The 26773-nt window shown below is 35.8% G+C and overlaps 2 protein-coding genes across 3 annotated transcripts; one reads left to right on the top strand and one right to left on the bottom strand.

Annotated features, from left to right (window-relative positions):
- Window positions 1–6332: 6332 nt before the first annotated feature.
- On the bottom strand, window positions 6333–13820 carry LOC132189251 (protein CHROMATIN REMODELING 35). 2 transcript variants are annotated; one of them, XM_059603906.2, is made up of 7 exons: window positions 13470–13820; window positions 13313–13384; window positions 11946–12502; window positions 10211–10465; window positions 9070–9225; window positions 6752–8481; window positions 6333–6650 (listed from the first exon to the last, which is right to left on the bottom strand). In XM_059603906.2, exons 2-7 carry the CDS (start codon window positions 13359–13361, stop codon window positions 6647–6649), a joined length of 2751 nt encoding a protein of 916 aa, XP_059459889.1. In that variant the 5' UTR covers window positions 13362–13384; window positions 13470–13820; the 3' UTR covers window positions 6333–6646. The 2 variants fall into 2 exon arrangements, with proteins under 2 accessions (XP_059459889.1, XP_059459897.1); XM_059603914.2 differs by having other exon boundaries at window positions 13519–13820.
- A 4930-nt stretch (window positions 13821–18750) lies between these two features.
- On the top strand, window positions 18751–26434 carry SAE2 (SUMO-activating enzyme 2). The gene is made up of 11 exons (XM_059593413.2): window positions 18751–19097; window positions 19228–19317; window positions 21706–21789; window positions 21875–22093; window positions 22512–22613; window positions 23232–23678; window positions 23797–24026; window positions 24977–25070; window positions 25182–25364; window positions 25459–25556; window positions 25814–26434. The coding sequence occupies exons 1-11, from the start codon at window positions 19065–19067 to the stop codon at window positions 26148–26150; spliced, it is 1917 nt and encodes a 638-aa protein (XP_059449396.2). The 5' UTR covers window positions 18751–19064; the 3' UTR covers window positions 26151–26434.
- The last annotated feature ends 339 nt before the right edge of the window (window positions 26435–26773 follow it).

Below are 26773 nucleotides of genomic sequence, written 5' to 3'. Positions count from 1 at the left end.
GAGTAACTCTGTATGAAAGAATAAACTGAGCTATGAAGACGTCGGAGATTTGATTCTCAGTAAAAAGGTTCGCAGAAGAGATGTGGGTGAAGCTTCTTGTTCTAGTGCTGCTTTATACCTCGAGACTCGGGGCAGAGGACAAGACAGAAACTCTGTGAGGGGCAGATCTAAGTCCAGGAAGGGTAGGAGCAAATCCAGGTTTGGACGACAACCTGAGTGTTGGAACTGTGGCAAGATAGGCCACTTCAAGAAGAACTGCAGAGAGCTGAAGAAGAAGACCGAAAATGACGCCGCAAATGTTGTGGCAACAGAAGAAGTGCACAATGCCCTACTTCTATCTGTTGACAGTTCTCTTGATTCTTGGGTCTTGGACTCATGAGCTTCTTTTCACACTACATCGATTCGTGAAGTTCTCGAAAATTATGTGGCTGGAGATTTCGGGAAGGTGTACTTAGCTGACAGAACGGTGCTGAATGTTGTGGGTATAGGCAATGTTCGCATTAGAGTCCACAGTGACTCGGTATGGAAGCTGCAAAATGTCAGGCATATCCCAGAGCTGAAAAAGAACCTGATTTCAGTAGGTTAGCTTGATGATGAAGGGCATTTAATTCATTTCTACGGTGGAAAGTGGAAGGTCAGCAAGGAAGTCAGGATTTTGGCTCATGGTCATAAGACGGGTGCTTTCTATATGACGATGAACAACAGGGATACAATTGCTGTTGTAGATACGGGTGCTGACTCAAAATTATGGCACCTAAGGCTTGGGCACATGAGCGAGAAAGGGATGAAGGTACTTCCGTCAAAGGGGAAACTACCGGAGCTGAAGTCAGTTAGGTCTGATTTGTGTGAGGGCTGCATCCTAGGAAAGCAGAAGAAGGTGAGTTTCGCGAAAGTTGGTAGAACACTGAAGCCGGGAAAGCTGGAGTTGGTACCCACAAATTTGTGGGGTCCCGCACCAGTGGCATCTCTTGGAGGCTCACAGTATTACATCACATTTATTGATGACTCAAGCAGGAAGATATGAGTTTACTTCTTAAAGCTTAAATCTGATGTATTTGAAGTTTTTAAGAAGTGGAAGGTCATGGTAGAGACAGAAACTAGTCTGAAATGGAAGTGTCTAAGATCAGACAATGGGGGAGAATACGAAGACGGGGGTTTCAAACAGTTTTGTGCAGTGAATGGGATTAGAATGGAAAAGACTATCCCAAGGACACCACAACAGAATGGCGTGGCTGAGCGCATGAACAGGACCCTCAATGAGCGTGCAAGAAGTATGAGGTTGCATGCTGGACTACCGAAAACTTTCTGGGTGGATGCAGTAAGCACTGCTGCTTACTTAATAAATAGAGGACCATCAGTTCCTTTGGGTCATAGACTACATGAAGAAGTCTGGAGTGAAAATGAGGTAAATCTTTCTCACTTGAAAGTTTTTGGTTGTGTTTCGTATGTGTATATTGAATCTGTTGCTCGTAGCAAGCTAGATGATAAGTCTAAAAAATGTTATTTCATTGGCTATGGGGATGAGGCATTCGAGTATAGGGTTTGGGATGATCAAAACTGGAAGATCATTAGAAGTAGAAATGTTACTTTTAATGAGATGACTGTGTATAAGAATAATTCGAGTGCAGAACCAGTAAGTACAGAGTCAGAGGTTGGGAAGCCTGAATTTATCAACCTAGATGAAATTTCTAAAGGTGTAGCTCAGATAAGGAATTCAGAAGTTGATAAGGATTCAGAAACTGAAGATGGTCTAGAAGTTGAAGAAACAGTAGATCAAGAGACTGAACAGGGTACACCAATTGTGGCTGTCTGTAGATCTACTAGAACCATTAGATCTCCATAGCGTTTTTCACCCTTTCTGTTTCATATTTTGTTGACGGATGGCGGTGAGCCAGAGACGTTTGTTGAAGCCTTGAAGGTTGAAGATTCAATCAAATGGTAGTTAGCCATGAAGGATGAGATGGACTCATTATTGACTAATCAGACCTGGGGGCTGACTGAGTTGCCAGCAGGTAAAAAGGCTTTGCACAACAAATGTGTGTTTAGAATAAAGGGTGAACATGATGGTAGCAAACGCTACAAGGCAAGATTGGTAGTCAAGGGATTCCAGCAGAAAGAAGGAATTGACTACACAGACATATTCTCTCCGGTGGTGAAGATGACAACCATCAGAATTGTGCTGAGCATTGTGGCGGCGGAGGACCTACATCTAGAGCAGTTAGATGTGAAGACTGCGTTCCTTCATGGTGAGTTGGAGGAAGAAATTTATATGCAGCAGCCACAGGGATTCGCAGTGCAGGGAAATGAGAGTTTAGTGTGCAAACTGAGAAAAAGCTTGTATGGCCTGAAACAAGCTCCAAGACAATGGTACAAGAAGTTTGATAGTTTCATGTGCAGTACTGGGTTCACGAGATGCAATGCAGATCATTGCTGCTATGTCAAGAGTCTTAAGAACTCTTACATTATTCTACTTCTGTACGTAGATGATATGCTCATTGCAGGGGCCAGTATGGAAGACATCAACAAGTTGAAGAACCAGCTGTTAAAGCAGTTTGCAATGAAGGATTTGGGTGCTGCTAAACAAATCCTTGGGATGAGAATCATCAGGGACAGAGCCAATAGTACACTGAAGATTTCACAGACAGAATATGTGAAGAAGATTCTCAGCAGATTTAGCACGAATGAAGCTAAGTCAATGAGCACACCCTTGGGGAGTCACTTTAGACTAACCAAGGATCAGTCACCAAAGACGGATCAAAAGAAAGCATATATGAGCAAGGTACCTTATGCCTCAGCTATTGGAAGCATGATGTATGCAATGGTCTGTACTAGACCGGATATTGCACATGCAGTGGGAGTTGTGAGCAAGTACATGAGTAATCCAAGGAAGCAGCATTGGGAGGCACTCAAGTGGATTTTGCGATATCTGAGAGGAAATTCAGATACGTCCCTTTGCTTTACAGGTGCAGAATTGAAGCTGCAGGGCTACGTGGACGCTGATCTAGCGGGTGATGTTGATAGCAGGAAAAGTACTACAGGGTTTGTATATACTCTAGGAGGTACTGCTGTGTGTTGGACCTCAAGGTTACAGAAAATTGTAGCCCTTTCCACTACAGAGGTGGAGTATGTGGCCGTGACAGAAGCTGGAAAGGAGATGGTTTGGCTACAAGGTTTTTTGGATGAGTTGGGAAAGAAGAATGAGAAGGGCGTTCTACACAGTGATAGTCAGAGTGCCATTTTTCTTGCGAAGAACCCATCATATCATTCAAGAACAAAGCATATACAGTTGAGGTATCACTTCATTCGATCTCTTCTTGAAAGTGAACAATTGCTACTTGAGAAGATTCGTGGAACTGAGAATTCGGCAGACATGTTGACAAAAGGAGTAACTATTGAGAAACTAAAGTTGTGTGCAGCTTCAGTTGGTCTTCGAACTTGAAGATAGGCGGAGGAGACATCCAGAGGAGATTCACTATGTTGCGACTTGGTAGGATTCAAGTCAAGTGGGAGATTGTTGGAAACGTGTGCCTTGAATCTAGGGGTGGGACCCAAGAGGTTTTGTTGTGTTATACAAGGTTTGGAGTTCCCTTTTCATAGTTGGAGTTTGAGTCTTTGTCCTACACGATTGGGTCTTCTCTTGGCTCTTGGAAATCTCTTCAATACGTGTTGTATTGGGTCTTTGAAAGCACCGACTTTGTCTAAGTATATAAAGGCATGAGCTCTTTGTGTTTTTGTGTGCCAAAAACAATTGAGAGAAAAAAAAAAGGTGGGAGCAAGAAAAAGAGAGAGGTTGTTTTTCCCTTTTGTTATTATTCTCCTTTGGGTAAAGTGAGAATTGGGTGTATTTGGGGCTTTGGATTTGAGTGGTTTTCTCGCCCTGTTAGTCTCTTGTACTCATCTTTTGATAATGAATTTCTCTGGGTTGTCTCCGCCAGTGGATGTAGGCTTATTAAGCTGAACCACTTAAATCTTTGTGTCGTGTGTGATTGTTTATCTTTGTTATTCCGCTTTCTTATTATTTTTCGCATCTCACGGGTCTTGGAAAATATAATTAATTTCCTAACAAGTTCGTCTCTGGCGCCATACTTCACCGTTCACTAAATCCAACAAAGCAAAACCCAAATACAAACACTTTCTTTCGGAACAAGCAAGCGATTATAACATTTTCTTAAACACTTGTGATTTTGTTAATACATATTCATGCTTTCCTTCGCTTCTTCTCTTCGTGTTATGCCCAAAGTTTAGCTCTTTTCCGTCAGAAACATAGAATCTGCTCTCTTTTCTCTCTTTTTGTGAAGCGAGTCTCTTCAGCTCCCTCACTCCCACGTACAGCGTGTTTGTGGGTGTCTGAAAATATATTCTTCCCGTGAGTACTGCATACATCTAATATAGACCCGGCCCATTGGAAAAAGAGAAGCCCATATATTTATCTGATGATGAGGCCCATATGTTCATATGGTCCAATATTGAGGAGAATTATTTTTTCTACTAATTTGTTTGCTTGTTTCATTAAAACATGCAGAATTTTTTTTTTCAAAAAAAAAAAAGAAAAGATTTTGGATAATCAAATGAGGACAAAGTTTCCCCAACTATTAAATTGACATGCATCTATTCTAAAAGCACGTAATTCTTGTATGCATTTTTAAAAATTAATATAGGAGCTTTGCGTAGAGATTAACCAATTTTCTTTAAGAACAATATTATTTTAGTAGGCTGTTATATTACTATCCCTAAGGGGTAGCTCAATCGGCTTGGACCACGCCTAATGAAGTGAACGTCGGTAGTTCGAATCCTTCCTCTCCCTTCCCTTGTGTGGACATGTCAAAAAAAAAAAAAGTTGTTATATTACTGTCATATAATTTGATGACGTAACAGTGAAAATTAGTCATTGAATTAACACTAATATATATTAAAAAAAAAAAAACATAATTTTTACTGTCATATCATCTCAGACTCTCAGTCATTTAACAATCGTATATCAGTTTAATAAATAGCATTACTCTTAAAATCTATTTAGAAGCTTCATTTGAAATTGAGGGTATTTATTTAATGTAAAAGGAAGGGTAATATTGTAAATATTGTTCTTCAATTTTAATATTAAGATAATATTACCTCATTTTATGCTAAATATACGTTCTCTATTTTATTTCTATTCCAAGCCCATACCGGCTAATAGAAGTGGAAGATGATTGCTATGACAGAAATACTGTTAAGTTGATAAAGGGATTGCATTCTAATTGTCTCCATCTTCCCCACTAATAAATTATATTGGAAAAAGTTTGAAAATATCATGGTCTGAACCCATTAATTAAGGACACAGATGACACATTAATTTAGGGTATTCTTCTCAGCACCCTTTCAAGTTTCAACCTTCCTGAAGTGATGGAATCCCCTTGTTGTAAGTTAAAATCATAATAAAAGAGCCAAAATAGAGAGTTAAGGTTTAGTGTAATAAGATTGAGGTCATAATAGGTCAATCCAATTAGACACTACTAATAAACGAGTTAAATTCGTATCAACTCACTTAAGGCGTATAATTAAATTACAAATTAATTATTAATTATGATTATGGATACCATTTATCAAATTGATATTGTCATGTATCTAATTATGGATGTGTATAATTAATATAATTTTATGTTTATAAAATATAAAACTGTATTAATCAAACATTTGTGTCAACTCAACCCATTTATATCTGGAAAAATTACAGTTTATCCCCTTAAAGTTGACATCGTTTTTCTATTTCAACACCAAAGTTTCAATTTTTGCAATCCACCCCTCAAAGTTCCAAATTTTTGCAATTTGACAAATTGTATTCAAAACTTCTCATATTGCCCATAATTTTTTATTTTTTTATAAAAAATTTTAAAAAAATTCGGGGTAGCCATAGCCACCCCTTTGGCTATCTAGCCATTTTTGCACCCCCAAATTTGTTTTGTTTTTTTTAAAAAAATAAAAAATAAAAAATAGGGGTAATATGGAATTTTTGAGATAATATTGATCGAATTTAAAAAACTTTGTGGAGGTGAATTGCAAAAATTAAAACTTTAGTAATTGAATTGAAAAACGCTATCCACTTTAAAGGGGTAAACTATAATTTTCCCTTTATATCTAAAAATATGGTGTTCGTTTCAACCTAACACAATTTATTGATTAAAATAGTTATAAGAGCAACACTATTTCCGAATGAATTCTAGAAATAATACTTCTCCTAAGCAGCATTAGCCTCGTGTTATGTCACCCGTTTAGTTAAACAGATTGTATTAGGATTAATTAAATGGGTTATGTTCGGGTCAACCCATATAACCGTATAGCCATAACTCAATAAAGAAACGAACTGACCCATGAACCCGAATTAACGAGTGGTCCTAATGGTAAGTTAAAATTCACCCAAGTAACAAGAAATTTTCACCCACCCGCCATTAAGCATTCTGATTGGATGAGGTATGCTATACAAGAAAAGTCGGGAAAAGCAGTCCAAAATGGATTTACAAAACTGTTGTTGCTTTGGAGAAAAAGCATCCTGCCGTTCCCGAACCAGGATACATAACTATGCATGAACAAATGAGATTCTCACTCAGCCGCATAGAATTGAGAATACTTCAGCCAACTCCATTGCTCAGCACTAGAATGATGCTAGGAACTACCTAAAAAAAATATACAGAATAAAAATTAGTGCAGAACAGTTAAATTTTAATATATAGATCATGACAGTTGATGATGATGAATTTGCATACTAAGTACTAACCTTCTGTACAGAACCTTTACATCTTCTCCTAACAGTGGACTTTCCAAGAAAAGATCGCCGCACTCTTTCACGTCGACAGTCTCCACTTCAAAATCTCGATAACCACAGTACTGATTCCACTCAAACCACATCTTTGAAATTAATTCCTTCTTGAAGCAAGTGTGGTGATCTACATCTTCAGGTGAATCAGCAGCTACCAATCTATATGCAAACACCCTCTTTGTTTGCCCCGGTCGAAATGCACGACCTATTGCTTGGCGAGTCACTGACGGATTAAGATGAACATCGAGAATTATTATGCGGGATGCACCAACCAAAGATATACCCTCCCCACACGCCTTGATCGAGCCAAAGAAGACTTTAGCAACAGAAGAATTGTTGAACTGATCCATGGACCATTCACGATGTTGAGAACTTGATTCACCTGAAATCACAAAGATTTCTCTTCCAGGACTCCAACCCTTCATCTTCATTGCTAATCTCTCTAGAAATTTCAAGGGCAAGAGGTACTGACTGAAAACCAGCAGCTTCTCTCCAGCTGACTCGCACAGATTAAGCATATTAAGAAAGAATTTCGCCTTCACTCCATCTTTGACATCTAATTTCTCTAACATCTCATCCACAATATGATCAGCAAGGGCATGATTCTCAGGGACAGAATTCAGTTTTGGGTGAAGATAGACAGCACTACCAACAGAACTTATCTTAAACTTCCTCGCCAACTTTTTTAATTTCTCAGCTTCATGCTTCTGTTTGGAACTAAGGTTCAGTACTACAGTGAAATCAACAAGACCAGGAAGCTCATCCAGGAAGTCCCCTTTATAATAGTGAAGGACCTTGCTGGTCATCTCACGCAAATCTTGTATGACAGCAACTTTCCTTCTAAAATCTTTGTCCTTCTGTAAAGTGTGTTCAACCAAGTCATAGAACTGCCTTTTCAGACCCGGTATATCTACTCTACTCATTATGCGCTTGACAACAGCTCGAGAGGTTTCCAACGCCAAAAACTTTGGTCGGACAAGATTCAAAATATTGAACACCTCTTTGACATGATTTTGATAAAGCGTTCCGGAAAGTACAACTTTTCTAGGTGTCTGTACTTTTGCAAGAGACTGCAACACATCAGTGTTCTCATTTCTAGGAGTGTGCCCTTCGTCCAGAACAAGAATTGAAGGAGCCTTGAGAAGTATCTCTTGACATGAAGCAGAGATGGTGCTGGATCCATCATCACAAATAATTGTAGAGAATTGTTTGTACCCTAAGAAAAGGATACTCTTATGCTCTACCCACTGTTTCAACACCTCCAGTTGCTGAGGTCGATTATCTGCTTTGACAGCATAAAAATCATACAGTGGAATATCCTCTACTTGCCATCGTTGGAACTCCTTTTTCCATGTTGTCAAGATTCCTTTAGGAAGCACCACTAGTGGTCTAGCATGTGGATACTTTCCCAGGAAACTTTGCACAAAACTGATTATCATAAATGTCTTTCCCGATCCAGGAGCATGGGCCAAGATACAGCCCCCAGGATTATCACCTACCAAGTTCCTGACAAGAAAATTGAAACCCTCCACTTGATGAGGTTTCATTTGCTTGGTGTGCCTTGGATGGGCAGAAATTTCATTTACCACCTCATCATCTTCAGAAAATTTAAATCCAGCCATCTCAGATGACTCTCTGTCTTTAGCATTCCGAGAATCAGACATGTAAGTTCGGGTACTCCTTTTGACCTGGAATGAAAAGGAAAGTAATGAAAAGAAGACAACTTGTTAATAAGGCATCAAAGTTTCCCAATATGGGTTCAAGCATATCCATTTGCTGATGACTTTAATTCCATAACTGATATGGCCAGATTTACTATCTTTTTTAATAAGTAATTGGCCCCAAGGTAAGGGGAACAAGAGATTCGAACTAATGATCTCCATTTATGAGGCGTGATCCCACGCAAATTGAGACCCCTTGAGGTTATATGCCCAGATTTATTTATTGAGCATCAATGAATGGATTAACTTACATCATAACTTGTTTTTTAATAAGAAATTCAATTTTATTAGAAAGCGCATAAAGGACAACCCTAGTATACAGTAAGTATACAAGAGAAACCCCCTATTAAAGAGAACTTCTATCATAAAAATAACAGCAACTACAATTCAAGTATTTAAACATTAAATGCCAACAAAAAAAAGGGCCCATCAGTTGGAATGCCCAATAGCCATTTTAGTTCTATGCAAATAGTGCAATTCCATGCTGACAAATTAGAAAGTTAAAGGAGTACAGTAATAAGAAAATTGAATAAATGCACCAACAGAAAACCTCACCTTATTGTACTGGAACTCAAATATGGTCTCAATCCCTCTGTCGATGACCCCACATATGCGACAAACATATCCAATATCGTCCTTTAAGACAAAAGAATGATCACAATCCTCCCCTCCTCTCACTTGTTCATCAGACGAAGGATCTTCAAGAACATCCTATGAAAGCAGAATAAGATTAAAATTAATATCATGCTCAATAATGTAAACTCATTTACATTACTATTTCACACACGCACACACGCACATATATATATATATATATATATATATATATATATATATATATATATATATATATATTTCACCAGTCTTTTACAAGGTTAGACAACGATGTGACCATTTTCTGATTTTTCAGTAATTTAACATACAGCTAACATTGGAAATAGATTTTCAGGATTTGGTTATGAGTAAAATTCCAGCATAATAATGAGCAGAACTTTGTAGTTAAGTGTTCATTCCAAAATTACATAATAAAACTTATAATTTTAAGAACCAGAATATAAACATATAATACGAAAAACTTGAAAACTTGCTATAAAAAGATAACTAAGAAAAGGACAGGAAATAAGGTTCAAACAAAGAAAAGAACTTAAAGTGTGTTTAAACTACCAGCAAGTAAAATACAGTTTTAGCTACAGTAATGACATTTCATCTAGCAGAAACAACTGGCAATGACTTCTCTGCAGAAAGATATTTTGCAAGATACATTGGCCAAATCATCTTCCTTAGTCTACACCAACCTGAAAATCTTGTCATTAACATTTAATCCACCACTTTTCTCCTAAATTTCCAACTGGTTTTTGTGAAACATGCTAATCGCAATTCACGATCCAAACAGAATAGCAAGTCACTAGCAAATCCATGTAAGCATCCCTAACAAGCATCAATAGTATACCCAAAATCCAACTTCATACTTAACTACCAAGTTCTACAATTCAACAATCCCAAAAACTTTATGAAATATATACCAAGCTGTTACCAAGACATTGAAGGAAAGAGTTCTGGCACAATCCACACAAAGGAGAGGATAAACAAGCTAGATCCGTCTCATTTTGGAGAAAACTAAAACCTAATGAATACAATAATAATGAAAAACCATGTCACTCTTACTGACAAATGACAATGAGTATACTTATAATACCTTTGAACATTCTAATGCCATTGTCATCTCCTTCCAAATATCTCCCAGACCATCATCTTCAGTACCATTCCGATGATCATCTTCCTCTTCTATGCCAACATAAACACCTTTTTCTTTCTTGATTTCAGGTTCACCACTTGCTTCTGCTTGTTGAGCTCCACCCTTTGCAGAGTGACCGTGTTGAGCTCCCCCCTTTGCAGAGTGACTATGTTGAGCTCCACCCTTTGCAGATTGACTATATGAAACATTTAAATCCTACAAATAATTGGAAGGATAAGATAAAAATGTTATCAGAACAATTACACAAATTCTGAAATTCTGAAAACAAAAAACATTCCGTCTTTTCATAAGAAAAGGATATATCATGTTATACTGAGGATTCTGACTATTAAATTTGCATATGCTAACAACTGGATAACACCCAATATATTGGAGATGGGATGAAATGAAATTTATGCAATCAACTAAAAAACAAATCATATCATTACTTACATAATCAAATAAACTAAGAAAAGAAACCACAAGGAAAAATACTTACCAAAAAGAAACATAAGGAGAAAGAAAAAAGGAAACAGAACTAGATCATTAACACACTCAAACACACACACACACACACACACACATACCAAATTCACGGTGTAACACTGGTTATTAAATTATTCTTGGATTGAAATGGTCTGAATATAAGCTACGATCAGGATGAAAGCCAAGAACAGATTTGCATCGACTGAACAAAGACATAAAGTCAAGATTGACTAGTAGACTTCACATAGATGAACAGGAAATAATACATTGGACTTCAGCTCATGGTTGCAAATGTATCTTTAGTCTGCTACTGGGCCTGGAGGTCATGCTTGAGCAGATATGTGCACTAATCCAACCCAAAACAAACCATGATGGATGCCGCAACATCAGAGATGACACATTGAAAAATCCCAAATGAGCGGCTCGTCGCGATAAGGAAATGCAAAGGCTAGATACATCAGCTTTGTTACATATTGTATGTATAAACTTCACCGATACAAAAACTTATTGCATCATACCATCTCATGCTAGATAATATGTGCGCATGTTAAAAAAATATTCAACAACTACAACAAGTGTAATCACTAATAAAGAGCGTAAACTGCTTTTGGGCTTAGTCACTATATTTCAACCACATAGTGAAAGAAATCGACCAGCTTACAACTATATTATAAATTAATTAGAATCGTCAATTTTTTTTATAAAGTAAATTAATTAGACTAATCAATTAATACTTGAAGAAAGCTAAAATAAATCACAATCTCATGCATTTGAGATGCTGCAACCCAATTCTAGTAAATCCACTTATTATATTGAAAAATGAAGAAGCGTGGTGAAGAAAGCATAAATTGCAAAAACATTGACTTTTTATAAACATATGTATCCATAAGTACTTATATTCTGTTTCTACTTTTTGCAAAAACATGATGAACTAGCCTAAGGCTTAGTTCTAATATCCTTGCTCCAATCAGCCTTTTCTATATTCAAAGAAATAAATATTAAATTTTTAATCATAATAGTTTCATTTGCAGAACTTCAGTAGCAACCAAATTTTCAAAGTAACAAAAATTTCTGAGAATTGGATTAAATAAAGGATCAAAATTGAATTGAGTGCTTGTAGTGTGCCATTGTGTGTCTGTGTGTGTCATTATATTCATGTCTGCATCCTTAAGCATGCGACTCCATGATTACAAATGCAGGGCAGACTTACCAAAAAGTCCTTCATGAGAAATTGTCCAGCGGGTCTTGGCAAGACAACCTCCTGAAAAGGAACAAAATGACTCTGGTTTCCATTGTCTTCCTCATCCGAGTCAATAACTACAACAGGGTGTGATACTGCTAGGGCATTATCAACAACACGGTCATCCTCCAAATCAATGACATTATTATCCGACAAACGAGTAGCTTCTTTCAAAACCTCTTCACTCTGGTTCTTTTCTGCTTGCAAGAATGTATTGAAAAGCATGGGATACTTTGCAAAATATGGGTTCAGAATCTGCATGTTTTGAGCGAAGAGGTCTTCCATCTCTTTTGTAACACTTCCATATTTACCAGAGTCTAACCTTTCCAGCATGTTAGGGATAGCAAATGGATCACAGTAATCAATAACGTCCGGAGAGGTCTTTGGTTTCTTCTCTTCAATATCATTAGGCACACTTGTGGAGAAGGTTGTGCCATCAGAATCTTTTCTGTTACCAGATAACTTCACTCTTTTATGTGCCCTTTGGTAATAAAAGGCTGGTCTCGATGCAGATTGTATTGTTTGAACTATCACATGTACAAAAATAACAAATCAAAATCAGTGACTCCTAAGTTTAAATGTCAAAAATCATCTGGCTTTTTTCGGGGCAGATTATAACTTCGGAAAACTACTAGTGCCGGGGGGGAGAGGGGGGAAATTATAATGTACGAAAACCATAAGTGCTCCCTTTCAAAACAAGTTCAAAATCCAAATATTGAGTAATTCTCAAATTCAATAAATGTCATTGTAATTGAAACAAAACAATGTGGAAGACTGCAAAATATATATATATTCTTCAACAAAACTAATTCCTTAATATATTTTAATCTAAGTGTTTGTTTAGTTTAGCAGTTTCAAAATGTGCGGTTTAAAAAATAGCAATTTCAAAACGCAATTAATGAAAATGTAATTTGTTTTAGAATGCAATTAAGCGTTCGGTAAAATTGATAAACGCAAGCAAAAATGCAGTTCAGCCCTTAAAATTGTACGCGTTTAAAATGCACACCCTTGCTTAATGCATAAAAACGTAGATTTTTTGCCATTTTTTTCAAGTGCATTTAGCAATTTTGTTTAAAAACTAGCGTTTGGCCTGCAATTTCACATTGTTCTAAAAACCAAACTGTCACTATTTGACCATAATGCTTAAGCAGTCAGTATATTCAGAAAACTTTACCCCCAAAGCAATGTAAAACATAATAATTATATCTAACTCCACGCACTGTACAAGCCAAACAACTAACCTAAATAAACATTGATTAACAGGTCCAAATTTACGTAAATGCAAATAAGCAGAAGAAATTAAGCCATGCAGAGAGAGAGAGAGAGAGAGAGTATACCATTCAGAGTGGCGTGATTACTCGGCAGCACTTCAATTGCTGGCTCCATGACTCGCCAAATTCGAGAATAAGCTGAGCAAAGAGAAAGAGTGCGTTACTTAATTATTTTTGTGACCTAAACATTTAAAAAATAGAAAGTTGAGACTGAGAGAAAAACCCTAAATTTAGCAATTGAAGCTTCGATTGGAGCGAGAATTTTGGCTCACATTTGCTTCGCAGTCTGAGAGGGCTCGCTTTCCCTCTCTCTCTCTAAAACGCAGTCATAGAGGGAGAGAGAGAATAAACGACGTCGTGTCGAGACCCTGTAACTATTTCTTTGTTGGTGCTCAGAATAGAGAGTAAAGCCAAGAGAGAGAGAGAGAGAGAGAGAGGAAGAAAATTGTGTGTTTAACGCTCAGACGCGTTTAGAGTGTGAGTCAGCTCGTGGCGGAGGAGCTTGATTGGTGGTTTTTCTGACCGACGGGGATTGAAAAGGCGGCGCTGAAAAGTCTTTGGTGTTTATCACCGTCCTCTCCTCTCCATTCAAGGAAAATGAAAATATAGAGTAAAATATAAAGGGCCATTAATATGATGAGTATTTTGTTTTATTATATATAAGAGCATTATTATCGGTTTCATTAAATTTTACTCCCTAAAATAATTAAAAAATCATATTTTTGCAGTCTCACCATTTTAACTAACAATTTTCATTATTCTGTTTAAATATTCTTTTACAAAAATAAAGTTAACATCTTTATTTTTAATCACTTAAGTTTCAATTCGTATCATAAATGATACTTTTATTATTGATTAAAATGGAGTTAACACTTTCGTCCAAAAAAAACTTACAAAAGCCCATGTTAGCCCAATAAAGAGTTGACACGAGGAATAGTATTAAAAATAAAAAAATCAAATAATTAATAACTTAAAAACTTAAAAAATAAGAAGAAATTGATGGTTGAAACCACCTCATGGCCAACTAGGAGGTGGCCGAACCACCCCTATGGGTCGGCCACTTCCAAAAACCGAAACCACCCGCATAGACTACCACCCCCATTTGCCCAAGGGTGGTTTCGGCAACCCCCTATGGTTGGTCTGGGGTGGTCGAACCAACCCCATGGCTCTTAGGAGTGGTTCAGCCGCCCCAAAAAACCAAATCCTTATTTTTTTTTTTAGGCCTTTTGGGGTGGTCGGAGCACCCCCAAGGGCAATGGGGTGGTTCGGCCACCCCTAGACCAGTCGTAGGGAGTGGCCAAAACCACCCTCAAGGGTGGCTCCAGGCTCCAAACACTCCTTTTTTTTTTTTTTTTTTTTAATGTTTTGATTTTTTAGTTATTAATTTTTTTTCATTTTTAATTATTTTTTAAAATGTTGAATACTACTCATTCCCACGTGTTAGCTTTTTATTGGGTTGACGTGGACTTTCGTCAGTTTTTTGGACAAAAGTTGGACGGAAATGTTAGCTCCATTTTAATTAATAATATAAGTACCATTATTGATACGAATTAAAATAAAGACGAGTAAAAATAAATGCGTTAAACCACATTAAATCAAAAGGTATTTAACCCAATTTCTTTAGTCTTTTTCTAACATTTTTCAAAGAATAAGTAGGAAGAGATAAATGTTTTATTATTTTTTATTCATTTGTTGCACGAACCGTATTCACTATCTACTCTTTTATATTCATTTATTATATTTATTTTATATTAATTGATGTGACATATTTTAAATATTATTTTTCATATAAGTTATTTAAAGAAATAAAAGAAAAGTCATTAATTATTTGGTCAACTAATAGCTCAAAGGAAGTAGGTGCTTCTCGGGTTCCATTAGTCTTCTGGGTGTTTGGTTGTTCAAACTAGTGTGCTCCTATCCCGAATTAAAGAGTAATCTTAGCATTGGATTTTGAATAATATACATGACAAACATTTCTTCAAACTTAATTTATAAAAGAAAAATAATTAGTGTAAATATTTTGTCTATTTATATATATATATATATTTTTTTTTAACTCTCATCTTACAAATTAACCATTAAATTTGTAACGTAAACCCTATATTAGTCAATTGTACACTCCACAAATCTAATAATTTATGTATTAAAATTGTAAGAGAATATAAGAAAAATATGAACAAATTATTTATACTAATTATTTTTTTTATAAAACCATTATGTTTATTTTGAGCATGTGAAAAACACATGTTTTTTTTAATTTCACATGCTAATTAAAAAATTAAGTTATTCTCGCATGTTAATTAAAATCATATGATAGTTTTATATATTGAGTTTGAGAAAATTATTTTAATTCAATTTGGAGAAATTTTCTATCCAAATGTAAGACAAACCATGCTAGCACCTTACTTCAATGAGTTATGTTAGGGTTAAACGGTTTTATTCGTTTAAGTAAATGGGTCGTAATAGATTGACCGCAAGTCAATCATCTTGACCCCACCCACTAATCCAAGTTAACACACAAATGATAAAAGTACCATGCATAATATATATATATATATATATATATATATATATATATATATTGTATCACTTTGGTTTATTATGATTTTTTTTAAAAAAATAATAATAAAAAAATAAAAGCTTTTCTTGAATTTTTGTGATTTTGGGGGCAGAAGAGGGACACTACAACTCCAATGGCCCAATGGTAAATTAGTATGGTATATTAATCAAATTGAAAGATTTAGAGAATAATGCAAATTGACCGGTAGGTAAAGGGTGTAACTGTAATTTTTCATTAAAATATTTACTTTATTCTTTATTTCATTAAAATATGCAAGCTTTTGAAGCATTTGGAGAGAGATGAGAATGGGGAGAGTTTTTGATTAAGCTTAAATAGAGAAAAATAAATAAAATAAAAGATGAAGAATCTGCACAATCTTTTATATACAAAGGATTATTGTAGCATTTTCTTTAAAATAAGGATGAGAAAGAACCAAATGTGAGGTGATTTTAAGGTGCGGTTCTTCAAAAGATAAATAATTCACATTTCACACATTTTCAGTGGCAGAGCCAGACAATTGATATTAGGGTGCCACTAAAATTTTTTTAAAGGTGCCGAGTGGTAACTTGCGTAAGTAGGAAATTTTTTTTTTTTTTTTTTGAGTTCCGTGTGGAACTTGGGTAGGAAAAAAGCCAAAAAAAAAAAAAATCTTTTTCAAAAGCTTTGGGGGTGCCTTGCCTCAAGTGGCTCCACCACTGCACCTTTTAAGTGTACGTTTCATGACGTGATAGTTTAAATCACTATTAAATTTTGGATAAATCGTTATTAGATGTTAGATCCAATAACAATTTTAACTACTACACCAAATAATATGCACTTAAAAATATGAGAATATGAATGTGTATAGCATTTCTCTATTCAAATTTTGAAATAAAAAATAGCGTTTGAAGAACCCGAAGTAGATGCTCCAACCTTTTTGTTTTTTCTATTTAAACTGAAAAGAAAAAGAAAAAAAAAAAAGAAAAAGAAAAGAGAATACACTATAAGGTCTTTCTAAAATTGAATCACTATATATACCTAAAGCCTAAAGGTATTGGATTTATTTAGGTGTAAAGCAGCAAAATCCTGCAAGATTAACTTTTAAGATTCAAATCCGGATGGTCAAAAAAGATTAAAAAGGGAGATTTTAGAAGATGTAACGTGTAGCCCATATGACAGACCCAAAAAGAAGAAAATACCTTTTTTCTTTCATGACATTATTTCCTTTTATTTATTTATTTATTTTTCTTTTCAAAAAAAAAAAAAAAAAAAAAAGCCCATTCCAAAAAACATAGATAAACATATATACCTAAATTTAATTATTGTTTGATTTTTATACAATACATCTAAAAATAGCAATAATGGCATTGCATTATTGCATAATAAATAACCCTCCAATTGGGGGTCCAAATTATAAGTCATTTGGGTATTCCCGTAACGGGAATTTGTCTACATATAAGGCCCACTTATCTAAACAGATGAAATTCATGACGCCCTTCTTAATGGGACGGCCTAAATTGCGTCGTAAACAAGGGAACCTGTCCGAATCACCAAGGACTAAAGTGACGTGGATTGATATCCATGGGGGAAAGGGGGTGGTTGTATTTGGTTGACTAATGAAGAGGCATTAATTGCCGCTATAATATCATAAATTGGGTAGTTAAATTAAAGATTTTTTTTAAAAAAGAGAAGAAGTTATACGTCTTCCATATTAGAATTGGTATTTAAGTCAAGGACAAACGCATATTTTATTCTTCACAAGAATATATAAAATTTCAACTGTGGTCCATAAAATTTTAGAAAATTGCAATCTATACCCCCAAATAATTGTTAAAATGACCATTGTATCCTTTAACCTTTTGTAAGTCAGATTTACAAAGCAATTATATTACCATTTAGTACGTGACATTGACAATTTATCCATGTGGTATAACTATATCTATAACAATAAATCTTAAAATTTGACTGTAATTAAATATAATAGAAAAAGGCCTATATTAATTAACATCTAAAAGAACTTTTTGTTAGCCACACATAAATTGTCACCTCAATTTATATGTTTATGTAATTTTTATCAAATTAGTTATTAAATAATTAAATTTGATTTTGTCTAACATGACACATAAATTATCACGTCAATTTAAAAGAGATTGTAGTAAAAGTTGTAAAATTAAAAATATTTTCTTTAGTTACCATATAAAGAGTAATGTTAACGAACGTGATACTTTCTATCAGGGACATAAATTTCTTCCATGGAATAAATATTCTTTAACCCATTTAAAATAGTGACACGTGTCTATAAACATTTAAAAGACATATTAAATTTAGTCTAAAGTAGTAAACTGCTATTAATAACGTTAAAAATTTAATGTATCTTTTAAATGTTTATAGACACATGACAATATTTTAAATGGGTCGAAGAATATTTCCTTCAGATTGATTTGAAGGAAATTTTTGTCCTTCCGTTAATGTTTGGCAAACCATTTCATCTCCTTAACATTATTCATGCACAATTTTTCCAAAAAAATAACATAAAAACATTTTCATTTGTTTTTTTATCACTTTTTATATTATAATATTAAAAAAAAAACTACAAAAAATACAAAACTTTATTCCATATCAATTCATGTCGGCTATGGTTACAAAGGCAAAAGGGTTTGCCAAACACAACTTAGAGCAGTAGCAGCAATGACAACAAAAGTACCAAAATACATCATCAGGTTCTGTCAATCAAATTATCTGAACATTTCATACTTATTTATTACATTTATTTTGCACATATTTTAAGTTTTATTTTTTTTTTTTAAAAAAAGTTACTGGCATTAGAAACGACTTAAACATGGGTCAAAATTATAAATATTTGTTAAGAATTGATATAAATATAAATATTGAGGAAATAGTAATCCAATAAAGGAAAGATTTGTTATAATACGATGACGACCTGATTCGCTCGCAAAAATCACCGCAGACCACTGAGAGAGAGAGAGAGAGATTTGTATTTGGGTTGAAAGACGGGGGAGAGAGAGAGAGAGAGCCATGCTTCACTTTTTGCTCTCTTTTTTCTCTTTTTGGCGCCTCCTCTTAGCCTTTTAGCTCCTCTTTCCACGAAGCCCACCACCACCTCCACCTCCTCCACCCCCTTCTCTCACGTCACGCTTTCGATTCCCCACAACCCCTATTTCTCTCTCTCTCTCTCTCTTATGATATATAAATTAACATCACTATTTCATATTCCAATTTCGAACTCGCTCTTCTTCTTCTCTTTGTTGTTGTTCTCCAATGGCTTCTCAGCAACAGTTAACGGCGATAAAGGTAAGCCCTAGAATTTTTATTTTCGTTTCTTCTCCAAAACCCTACTTGGCTTTGGTTATTGAGCACTCTCGGTGCTCGAATTGAAGTTGTTTTTGGTGGTTTTTTTGGGGGGGGGTTTTGGGGTTTGTAGGGCGCGAAGGTGCTTATGGTGGGGGCGGGTGGTATCGGCTGCGAGCTTCTCAAGACTCTCGCGCTCTCTGGCTTTCCGGACATACACATCGTGAGTTTTTGTTTTGCTTATTGCATTCTGAGGGGTTATTACTTAGGTCTTGTGATTTGCGGGGGGTTCTAGGGTTTAATTTATCTGTTTTCGTCTCGTTTGCTTGTTGATTGAAGTTTACGTGGTTGCTTTGGGGAGGTGGGGTTTAGTGGTCGCTTAGGGTTTTATTATGGTGCTTATTGCAATTTATGAGATAAGGGTCGGAAATTCAGTTAATTACTTACGAATAAAAAAAAGAGAGATTAATTTAATTCTTTGGTGTGCGACTTTGTACCTCGTTTGCTCTTGTATGCAAGCGCAAGGAGGGAAAAAAATTCTTATGCGTATAATTTCCCCCTTTATTTGCTATATCATATATGATTTAGTTTTTTAGAGTTTTTATAAGTTTGAATTTCGCGTTTTGTTCAATTTGTGTAGCTTATTCTTTTGTACTACTTACTAGTTCGATTGGGTGTAGTAGTTATAGACCAATAAAGCCTAGTCGTGAGGTTTTGGCAGTTGAACCGACTGATTTGTGGTGCTATTCATAACTGGAAGTCAACTGGTTAGTTTGGGTCCCGACTCCTTAGTTCAGCGTAGGATTTTGAGATCCTCTCATTTCAAGTCTCTTAACCTCTAGCTGGACATGGTGGGAATTCCTTTCTTACTGTTATTTTTTATTTTTTTGTTTTTGTTCTTTTCCATAAAGTGACAAAGATAGTAGATGGGCGGTGTGGTAAGGTTGGCTGTGAATCAGTGGCGGATCTTGGAATTTGTATTAGGAGGGGCAAAAGAAGAAGAGTAGGGGCGGGAGAAGGAGGAGTAGGGGTTAAGGTTAAGAAAACTAAAAAAATACCCTTAAAAAAAATTACAAAAATTTTGGAGGGGCAGGCGATACTGCCCGCCCCCTTTTGTATCCGCCACTGCCTTTGATGATGAGATTTTGAAACTATTAATGGATCATACGATGTTGTGGGGGACATGCTTCCGTGGTGGGTTAATAGGGTGCTAGGGTTGATGAGTTGTGTAAGGAGCTGGTGCTGATGGATGCTAAAGGTGGTGCAAGGATAAATGTTCCTTCTATGGTTGTGGTTGGTCATTGTTGGACATGTTGGGGGTGGAGAAGGTTGCATAGTAATGAGATGAGAAATGAGAAAGTTCCAGTAATTATGAAGTCATAGTTGTAGGTGTAACAGTGAGTGAGGGAAAGTTGGTCACTGTTGTGCTTATGAAGTATTGTTGGAGATGGTGGCAGCAGGGATGCATCCCTTTTTTTATTTTTTATTTTGAAAAGGGAGCTTGGGGAAAAATTTGTAAAAAAAGAAAAAAAAAATTAGGGATTTTTTGTTACTTTATTAGTGGTGGTCCCCTTAAAAAATTTTAGTGCAGCCCAGTCTCCCCTCGTCCCTCGATCCCTTCGTCCCTGGGTGGCAGTGATGCTGCCATTGTAAATTTGTAATGGTGGTAGTAATAGCAATCAGAAGGGCAGTGATGGTAATTGGATCTTGGCTTTGGTGGACATGGTGTCTCAAGCAACGTGCCTGAGGAGTCACTAATGCTTTAATCATAATGAATAGCCTAATATGGTGGTGATAATGAGTTAAGTAGAGATGTTCTTTTGTCCTAGTGGTTGTATTGTTTGTGGAACTTATCAAAAAAAAATTGTTTGTGGAGGTTGTGAGGAGTGTGGTCAAAGTTGTGGGAAGTATTGGCAAGTGGCGGTCACAGGGTGATGTTCATGGCAATAGCATGTTTTGGAGTTAGAGATACTAGTTGTTGCAGTTGAGTCACTTTGGTGGTGGGTAGTAGTTGTTGTCTGGATGTGTTACTTGAGGATGTGTGTCCAATGGTTTTGGTGGTTCCATTCCTCTTGATGGTTAATAATGTGGCAACCTATTTTTTGGTTGAGTTGATTTCATTTTGTCAACTTAGGCTGGGATGTATTGGGTGGATTTCAAGGTTTTGTGTGTTGAATCTAATGTCAACCTTGGTATGTGATTGTCTTACCTGATCATATGGGCATTATAGTATACTTGCAGTTAATGTGGTCTATGTGGGTGGTATTGCTACCTTTTGCTACATTAACTATCGATTTGAGTTAGCAGCTCCCAGATGCCATATATATGCCTGTTTGTATCAATATGCGTGTATGTATTTTGCCAAATTACATGTGAGATTTGTTATATTGTTAACCACTTTCTTGCTGGATAATTTATTAATTTAATCATTCTTGTTGGATTAAGTTGTGAGCTATTTTCTGTCTGCAGTTTCTGAGGTCCTGGTGATTATCTATGTTGCCTATAGTTTTTTTTTTTTTGAAGTTTCTGTAGTTTTAAGCTGGAGATATGGTGGTACACACTGTTGTTTTGGTAACAATTTTCACATGCATTTATGAATGTTAATTTGCAGATTGACATGGATACCATAGAAGTGAGTAACCTCAACAGACAATTTTTATTCCGACAATCACATGTTGGGCAGTCCAAGGCCAAAGTAAGTACATTTCCAACCTAGTGCATTTTTTTTCCGTGCGAAGGTACCTCCTTTTGTATGATCTTCTCATAGAATTTTGAACCAGGTTGCCCGGGATGCTGTTTTAAAATTTAAGCCTCACATAAACATTACGCCCTACCATGCAAATGTCAAGGATCCTGAATTTAATGTTGACTTCTTCAAGCAATTTAATGTTGTTCTGAACGGACTTGACAACTTAGATGCAAGACGACATGTGAATCGCCTATGCTTGGCAGCTGAAGTTCCTTTAGTTGAAAGTGGGACTACTGGTTTCCTTGGGCAGGTGATTTACTGTCTTATACTTGTTTGTGAGAAGTTATTAATATTACAACACTAAAACAGATCTGTAATATGGACTTGATTCAGTTATTATAATTTTTTTTTCCTGTATGATGTTTTTCTCTTTCAATGATCATTGTATTTTGTGTATGTCTGTGCACACGCATACACAAAGTAGGTTTCTTAGATCACACAATCCACACAAATCGTATTTCTTGTTTATTCTGCCAAAGATGTTTCAATCTGGAAAGGTTACACTGTATCCATATGTAAATATGTATGGCATCTGTTATTTTATGATGGTTCTCTTTATAACAATTGTATGATATTTATTCCATGAAATCCATTTAAAGAGTAATGAATTGCTGCTGTTTTACTGCTTGTGGTTGATTTTTCCTTCTTTTACTAATTTGTGGAAGCAGGTAACCGTACATGTGAAGGGAAGAACTGAGTGCTATGAGTGTCAGCCAAAACCTGCTCCTAAAACGTATCCTGTCTGTACTATTACTAGTACTCCGTCAAAGGTATCTCACACGTTTATTGGTTCATTATTGTTTGGTTTTTGAGTAACTGCTGCTGTATTTATTGGCAGATAGGAGCCTTTATTTGGAAGTAGTTAGCTGTGAAGAACTTATTCCTTTTCACCAAGCCATGCCTTCATTTGTAGTTGAGTGCTTGTAGAAGCTGTACTTACTGCTGGCATTTGATTATTTTATGAGTATTTAAGTGAGAATTTCAATAATGCAAAACTAGAAGATATGAAGAGGATATTGAAGCAACACAAGGCTGCAATGAAGAGGCATCCTGTGGAACAAGAACACTATTGTGAAAGGAATACTCTTTAAGAATAAAATTTTACTTCCTTTTACAAAGGACACAGAAGCTTAAACTTGCAGCTCCTAAGTTAACGTGAATACCAGATCTTAATAGATACTTCTCTGCAAATGCAGTTTGTATTCTGATTGAACGGTTCAAAATGAAGAATGTCATATGGTTTCTACTAGCTTATAGGACTTACATTATTAATTAGGTGAATGATCATATGTCACAAGGGTTAAGTGATTCATTCTTTGATCATTTTCCAGGTAAAAACTCCTGCTCCATAAGTCCTAGGCTTTGACATGTTTGTTTAATTTTTGCAGTTTGTTCACTGTATTGTATGGGCAAAGGACCTACTTTTCGCAAAGTTATTTGGAGACAAGAATCAGGAGAATGATTTAAATGTGCGTTCAACTGATGCTGCTAGCTCATCAGAACAAACAGAAGATGTATTTGAACGTAGAAGAGATGAAGACATTGAACAGTATGGAAGGAGAATATATGATCATGTGTTTGGTTACAACATTGAAGCAGCTTTATCTAATGAAGGGACATGGAAAAACAGTAACAGACCAAAACCTATATATAGTAGGGATGTCCTGCCAGAAGGACTGGCTCAACAGAATGGAATTTGTGCTGCAGATGATCCGTTGCTCGTATCTGCCATGGCATCTCTGGGCATGAAGAATCCGCAGGATATATGGAGCCTTATGGAAAATAGCAAAATCTTTCTGGAGTCCTTGAAACTATTTTTCATGAAAAGGGAGAAGGTTGGCTTGTACTATTGCTGTATTTGGATGAAGCTCTCGCCCACTTGATTTATTTTTCCCATGTCAACACCCAAGTTAAAAGTTTCATTTATTTTTATTCTTCTTTGTGGGTAAGCAGGAGATTGGAAACCTGACTTTTGACAAAGATGATCAGTTAGCTGTGGAATTTGTTACTGCTGCTGCAAATATAAGGGCTTCTTCTTTTGGAATCCCTTTGCATAGCCTTTTTGAAGCTAAAGGTATTGCTGGTAATATTGTTCATGCTGTTGCAACAACAAATGCTATTATTGCTGGGTTGATTGTGATAGAGGCTATCAAGGTGCTGCAAAATGATACAAACAATTATAGGTGTGCGCATTTTTTGTTCCTTTCTATTTGATGTGTTTTCCTTTTGAAGTATGTTTTACCTTTGATTTTCTAGATTTATGTATTCTCCATAGCGTTGTGATAGTGAAAGCAGTGGTCATCCAGTTTTTGGTTGTTTCGATTCCTGCTTAATGAGTTGCAGTTATTTCCAAAGGGTGACTTCTTCTTTACCTTATTCATTAACGAACATTTAGGAGCTGAATTCATTGTAATCTATATTTGCTTAACAAAAAAATGCTTTAACTTTTGAACAACCCCCAACTAATAAAAGGAAAAAGAAGATGCTGAATTTATCCACAAACTTTTTTTTATAATTGCATTACATTACTTATCAAAAAAAAAAAAAAAAAGATTTTGGATAAATTCATGGTCATCCACTTGAATAATTTAGGTTGGCTTGCTTGCGGTGATCCCGGTCTGTCTCATTCTTCCTCAGATTTGTGTAGTGTTCTTACGTTCTCTCCTGTGGAGTGGTCTTTGCTTTGCTCTGAGGTGGGGTTTGGCACCAAGGGGCAAGAGGAAAATACTGGCCTTTCTTGTATACTGCGTGTGTACCCAGGGGGTGCCTTACACTGTTTTTAATATAATTCACATTACTATCAAAAAAAAAAAATTAGGTTGGTTTGCCCTTAGAGCTAAAGGGCAAGGCCCTGATTTTCTCTGTTCAAGTGAGTGGAATAGTGTCAGTCCAAGATAAAGTAAATGCTATTGTTAAGAATTTGTGAGATTAACAATTAACAACTTATGAAGGACAACAATCAATCTTTTGCATGGAAATTTTTATCTCCTCTTTGCCATGTTAAAAGTTGGTGAGACACCATTTCTGGATGTTAATGTTATAGCATGAACCAAGTATTTTTTTTTTTTCCTCTTCTTTTTCAAATCTATATTTGTAGCTTGTTTGCTATAATTTGATTGGGATGTTTATAAAGGATGACATATTGTCTGGAGCATCCAACGAGGAAGATGCTTCTGATGCCAGTGGAACCATTTGAACCTAACAAATCTTGCTATGTTTGTTCTGAGGTATGTTAAATCTTTTCTTGTTTTTCTTTACCCCCTCTAACTTTAGTATTTATTTTTGTTGACATTTTAGTCATAATTGCAATATGCTCACATGTGATACAACTGAAATAGACTCCACTAACGCTCGAGATCAATACACACCGTGCAAAGTTGCGAGACTTTGTTGAAAAGATTGTTAAGGCCAAGCTTGGGATGTACTTTCCACTTATTATGCATGGGGCAGCACTTCTTTATGAAGTTGGTGATGATCTTGATGAGGACATGGTAGCAAACTATGCAGCAAACCTTGAGAAGGTATATTCTTTCTTTGTGTTTAATAATCACTTGTCATTCTGTTCTGAATGTGTCTTTTTCCTCTTTTTACTTTCCATTTTAATTTAAATCTCAGGTGCTATCTGAGCTTCCTTCGCCGATTACTAGTGGGACTATGGTCACAGTTGAGGATCTTAAACAGGAACTTACTTGCAATTTTAATATCAAGCACAGGTTTTTCTTTGCCCTATATATATGCTTTGAGTATAAGCTTCCTATCCACTTATCCAAACAAAAACAAAAAAAGAAGAAAGAAAGGAAAGAACGAAAGCATAAGTTTCCTATATAATGTGTATGGATTGTTTAATCAACCTCTTGCTTTTAAATTTTAATAGTAAATTGGAAAAAAAATTTGCCTGCCTTCTGGGTAAATTTTGGTCTGACTATGATGAGCTACCTACTAAATTCTGTGTACATTTCTTTTCTGACAGAGACGAATTTGATGAAGAAAAGGAACCTGATGGAATGCTTCTCTCTGGATGGACTCAAGCTTCTTCAGTGGAGAAGGACGATAACAAGTCCATTGGCAACGGTGGTAGGACATCAAATGCTTCTCAAACAGTGCCATTGGAGGCTGAAAAGAATGATGAGACGGACAATGTTCCTTCTGGTAAGAAAAGGAAGGAGCCCGAGGTTCCTGAGGGTGCTGCTCAAGATTGTGTTTCTGATAAAAGGAAAAACAAGAAATTGGAAATGGTTGATGACGATGACGACTTTCTCATGCTGGAAGGGGATCCGGGCATCTACAAGAAAAAAAAGTTGCAATAGTCCTTTGCTAGGACTTAATTATGGAGGGTGGATCATCCTAATTTTGTACCATTTTAGGGAGGTATGGTGATTCTTTTGGTTTTCATAATGGTTGTTTTAGGTCTCAATATTTAGTCTTCTTAGGCCCTTGTAAGGTTTAAAGTGTAGCAACAATGTGTATTCTTCGTAGCGAAATTAACAGAGGTTAGTTGGCCTGTAGCATTGATGGAGATTGACCTGAAATGAACTTGGTGATTGACTTAATGGCGATAATATTGCAACTCTCTCTTGAGCTATTTGAAACACCCTTCAATCTTCATTTCTTGAGTTATATTGTCTTCTTAAACACCCTTGGATCAAAATACAAGTTCGGAGGGTCAAGAAGCACTGTACATAACTTGCCATATTTATATTCTCAAAAGGCATTTGGTCTAGCAACGGGAGAAGATGGTGATCATCCATGGTGTGATAGCTCAAACTTGCAGTGGTTATTGCTCTTGCTGTGTTTAATATTTAAGGTATGCTTGGAAAGAATAGCTGTTGGAAGGCATAATTTTGAGGGTCCGGATCTTTAATGTAAGGTTTTTTATTTTCTTCAAATTTCTAGCAATCTGATCAGAAAAATTGTTATGAATCTCTCAAAA

Source organism: Corylus avellana, chromosome 2, assembly GCF_965113065.1.
Source record: "Corylus avellana chromosome 2, dhCorAvel1.hap1.2, whole genome shotgun sequence".
NCBI lineage: Eukaryota > Viridiplantae > Streptophyta > Magnoliopsida > Fagales > Betulaceae > Corylus > Corylus avellana.
This window is presented reverse-complemented; position numbering and strand designations above follow the sequence as displayed.

What these genes read in the sequence shown, in the direction of transcription:
- LOC132189251 (XM_059603906.2), bottom strand. Translation starts at nt 13,361, where the DNA reads ATGGAGCCAGCAATTGAAGTGCTGCCGAGTAATCACGCCACTCTGAAT. An exon ending in TGGCATTAGAATGTTCAAAG is followed by an intron (nt 9,226 to 10,210) that starts GTATTATAAGTA and finishes CTGCTTTCATAG; the next exon opens with GATGTTCTTGAAGATCCTTC. An exon ending in TTGAGTTCCAGTACAATAAG is followed by an intron (nt 8,482 to 9,069) that starts GTGAGGTTTTCT and finishes TTTTCATTCCAG; the next exon opens with GTCAAAAGGAGTACCCGAAC.
- SAE2 (XM_059593413.2), top strand. Translation starts at nt 19,065, where the DNA reads ATGGCTTCTCAGCAACAGTTAACGGCGATAAAG. An exon ending in CTACTGGTTTCCTTGGGCAG is followed by an intron (nt 22,094 to 22,511) that starts GTGATTTACTGT and finishes TTGTGGAAGCAG; the next exon opens with GTAACCGTACATGTGAAGGG. An exon ending in CTTGCTATGTTTGTTCTGAG is followed by an intron (nt 25,071 to 25,181) that starts GTATGTTAAATC and finishes CAACTGAAATAG; the next exon opens with ACTCCACTAACGCTCGAGAT.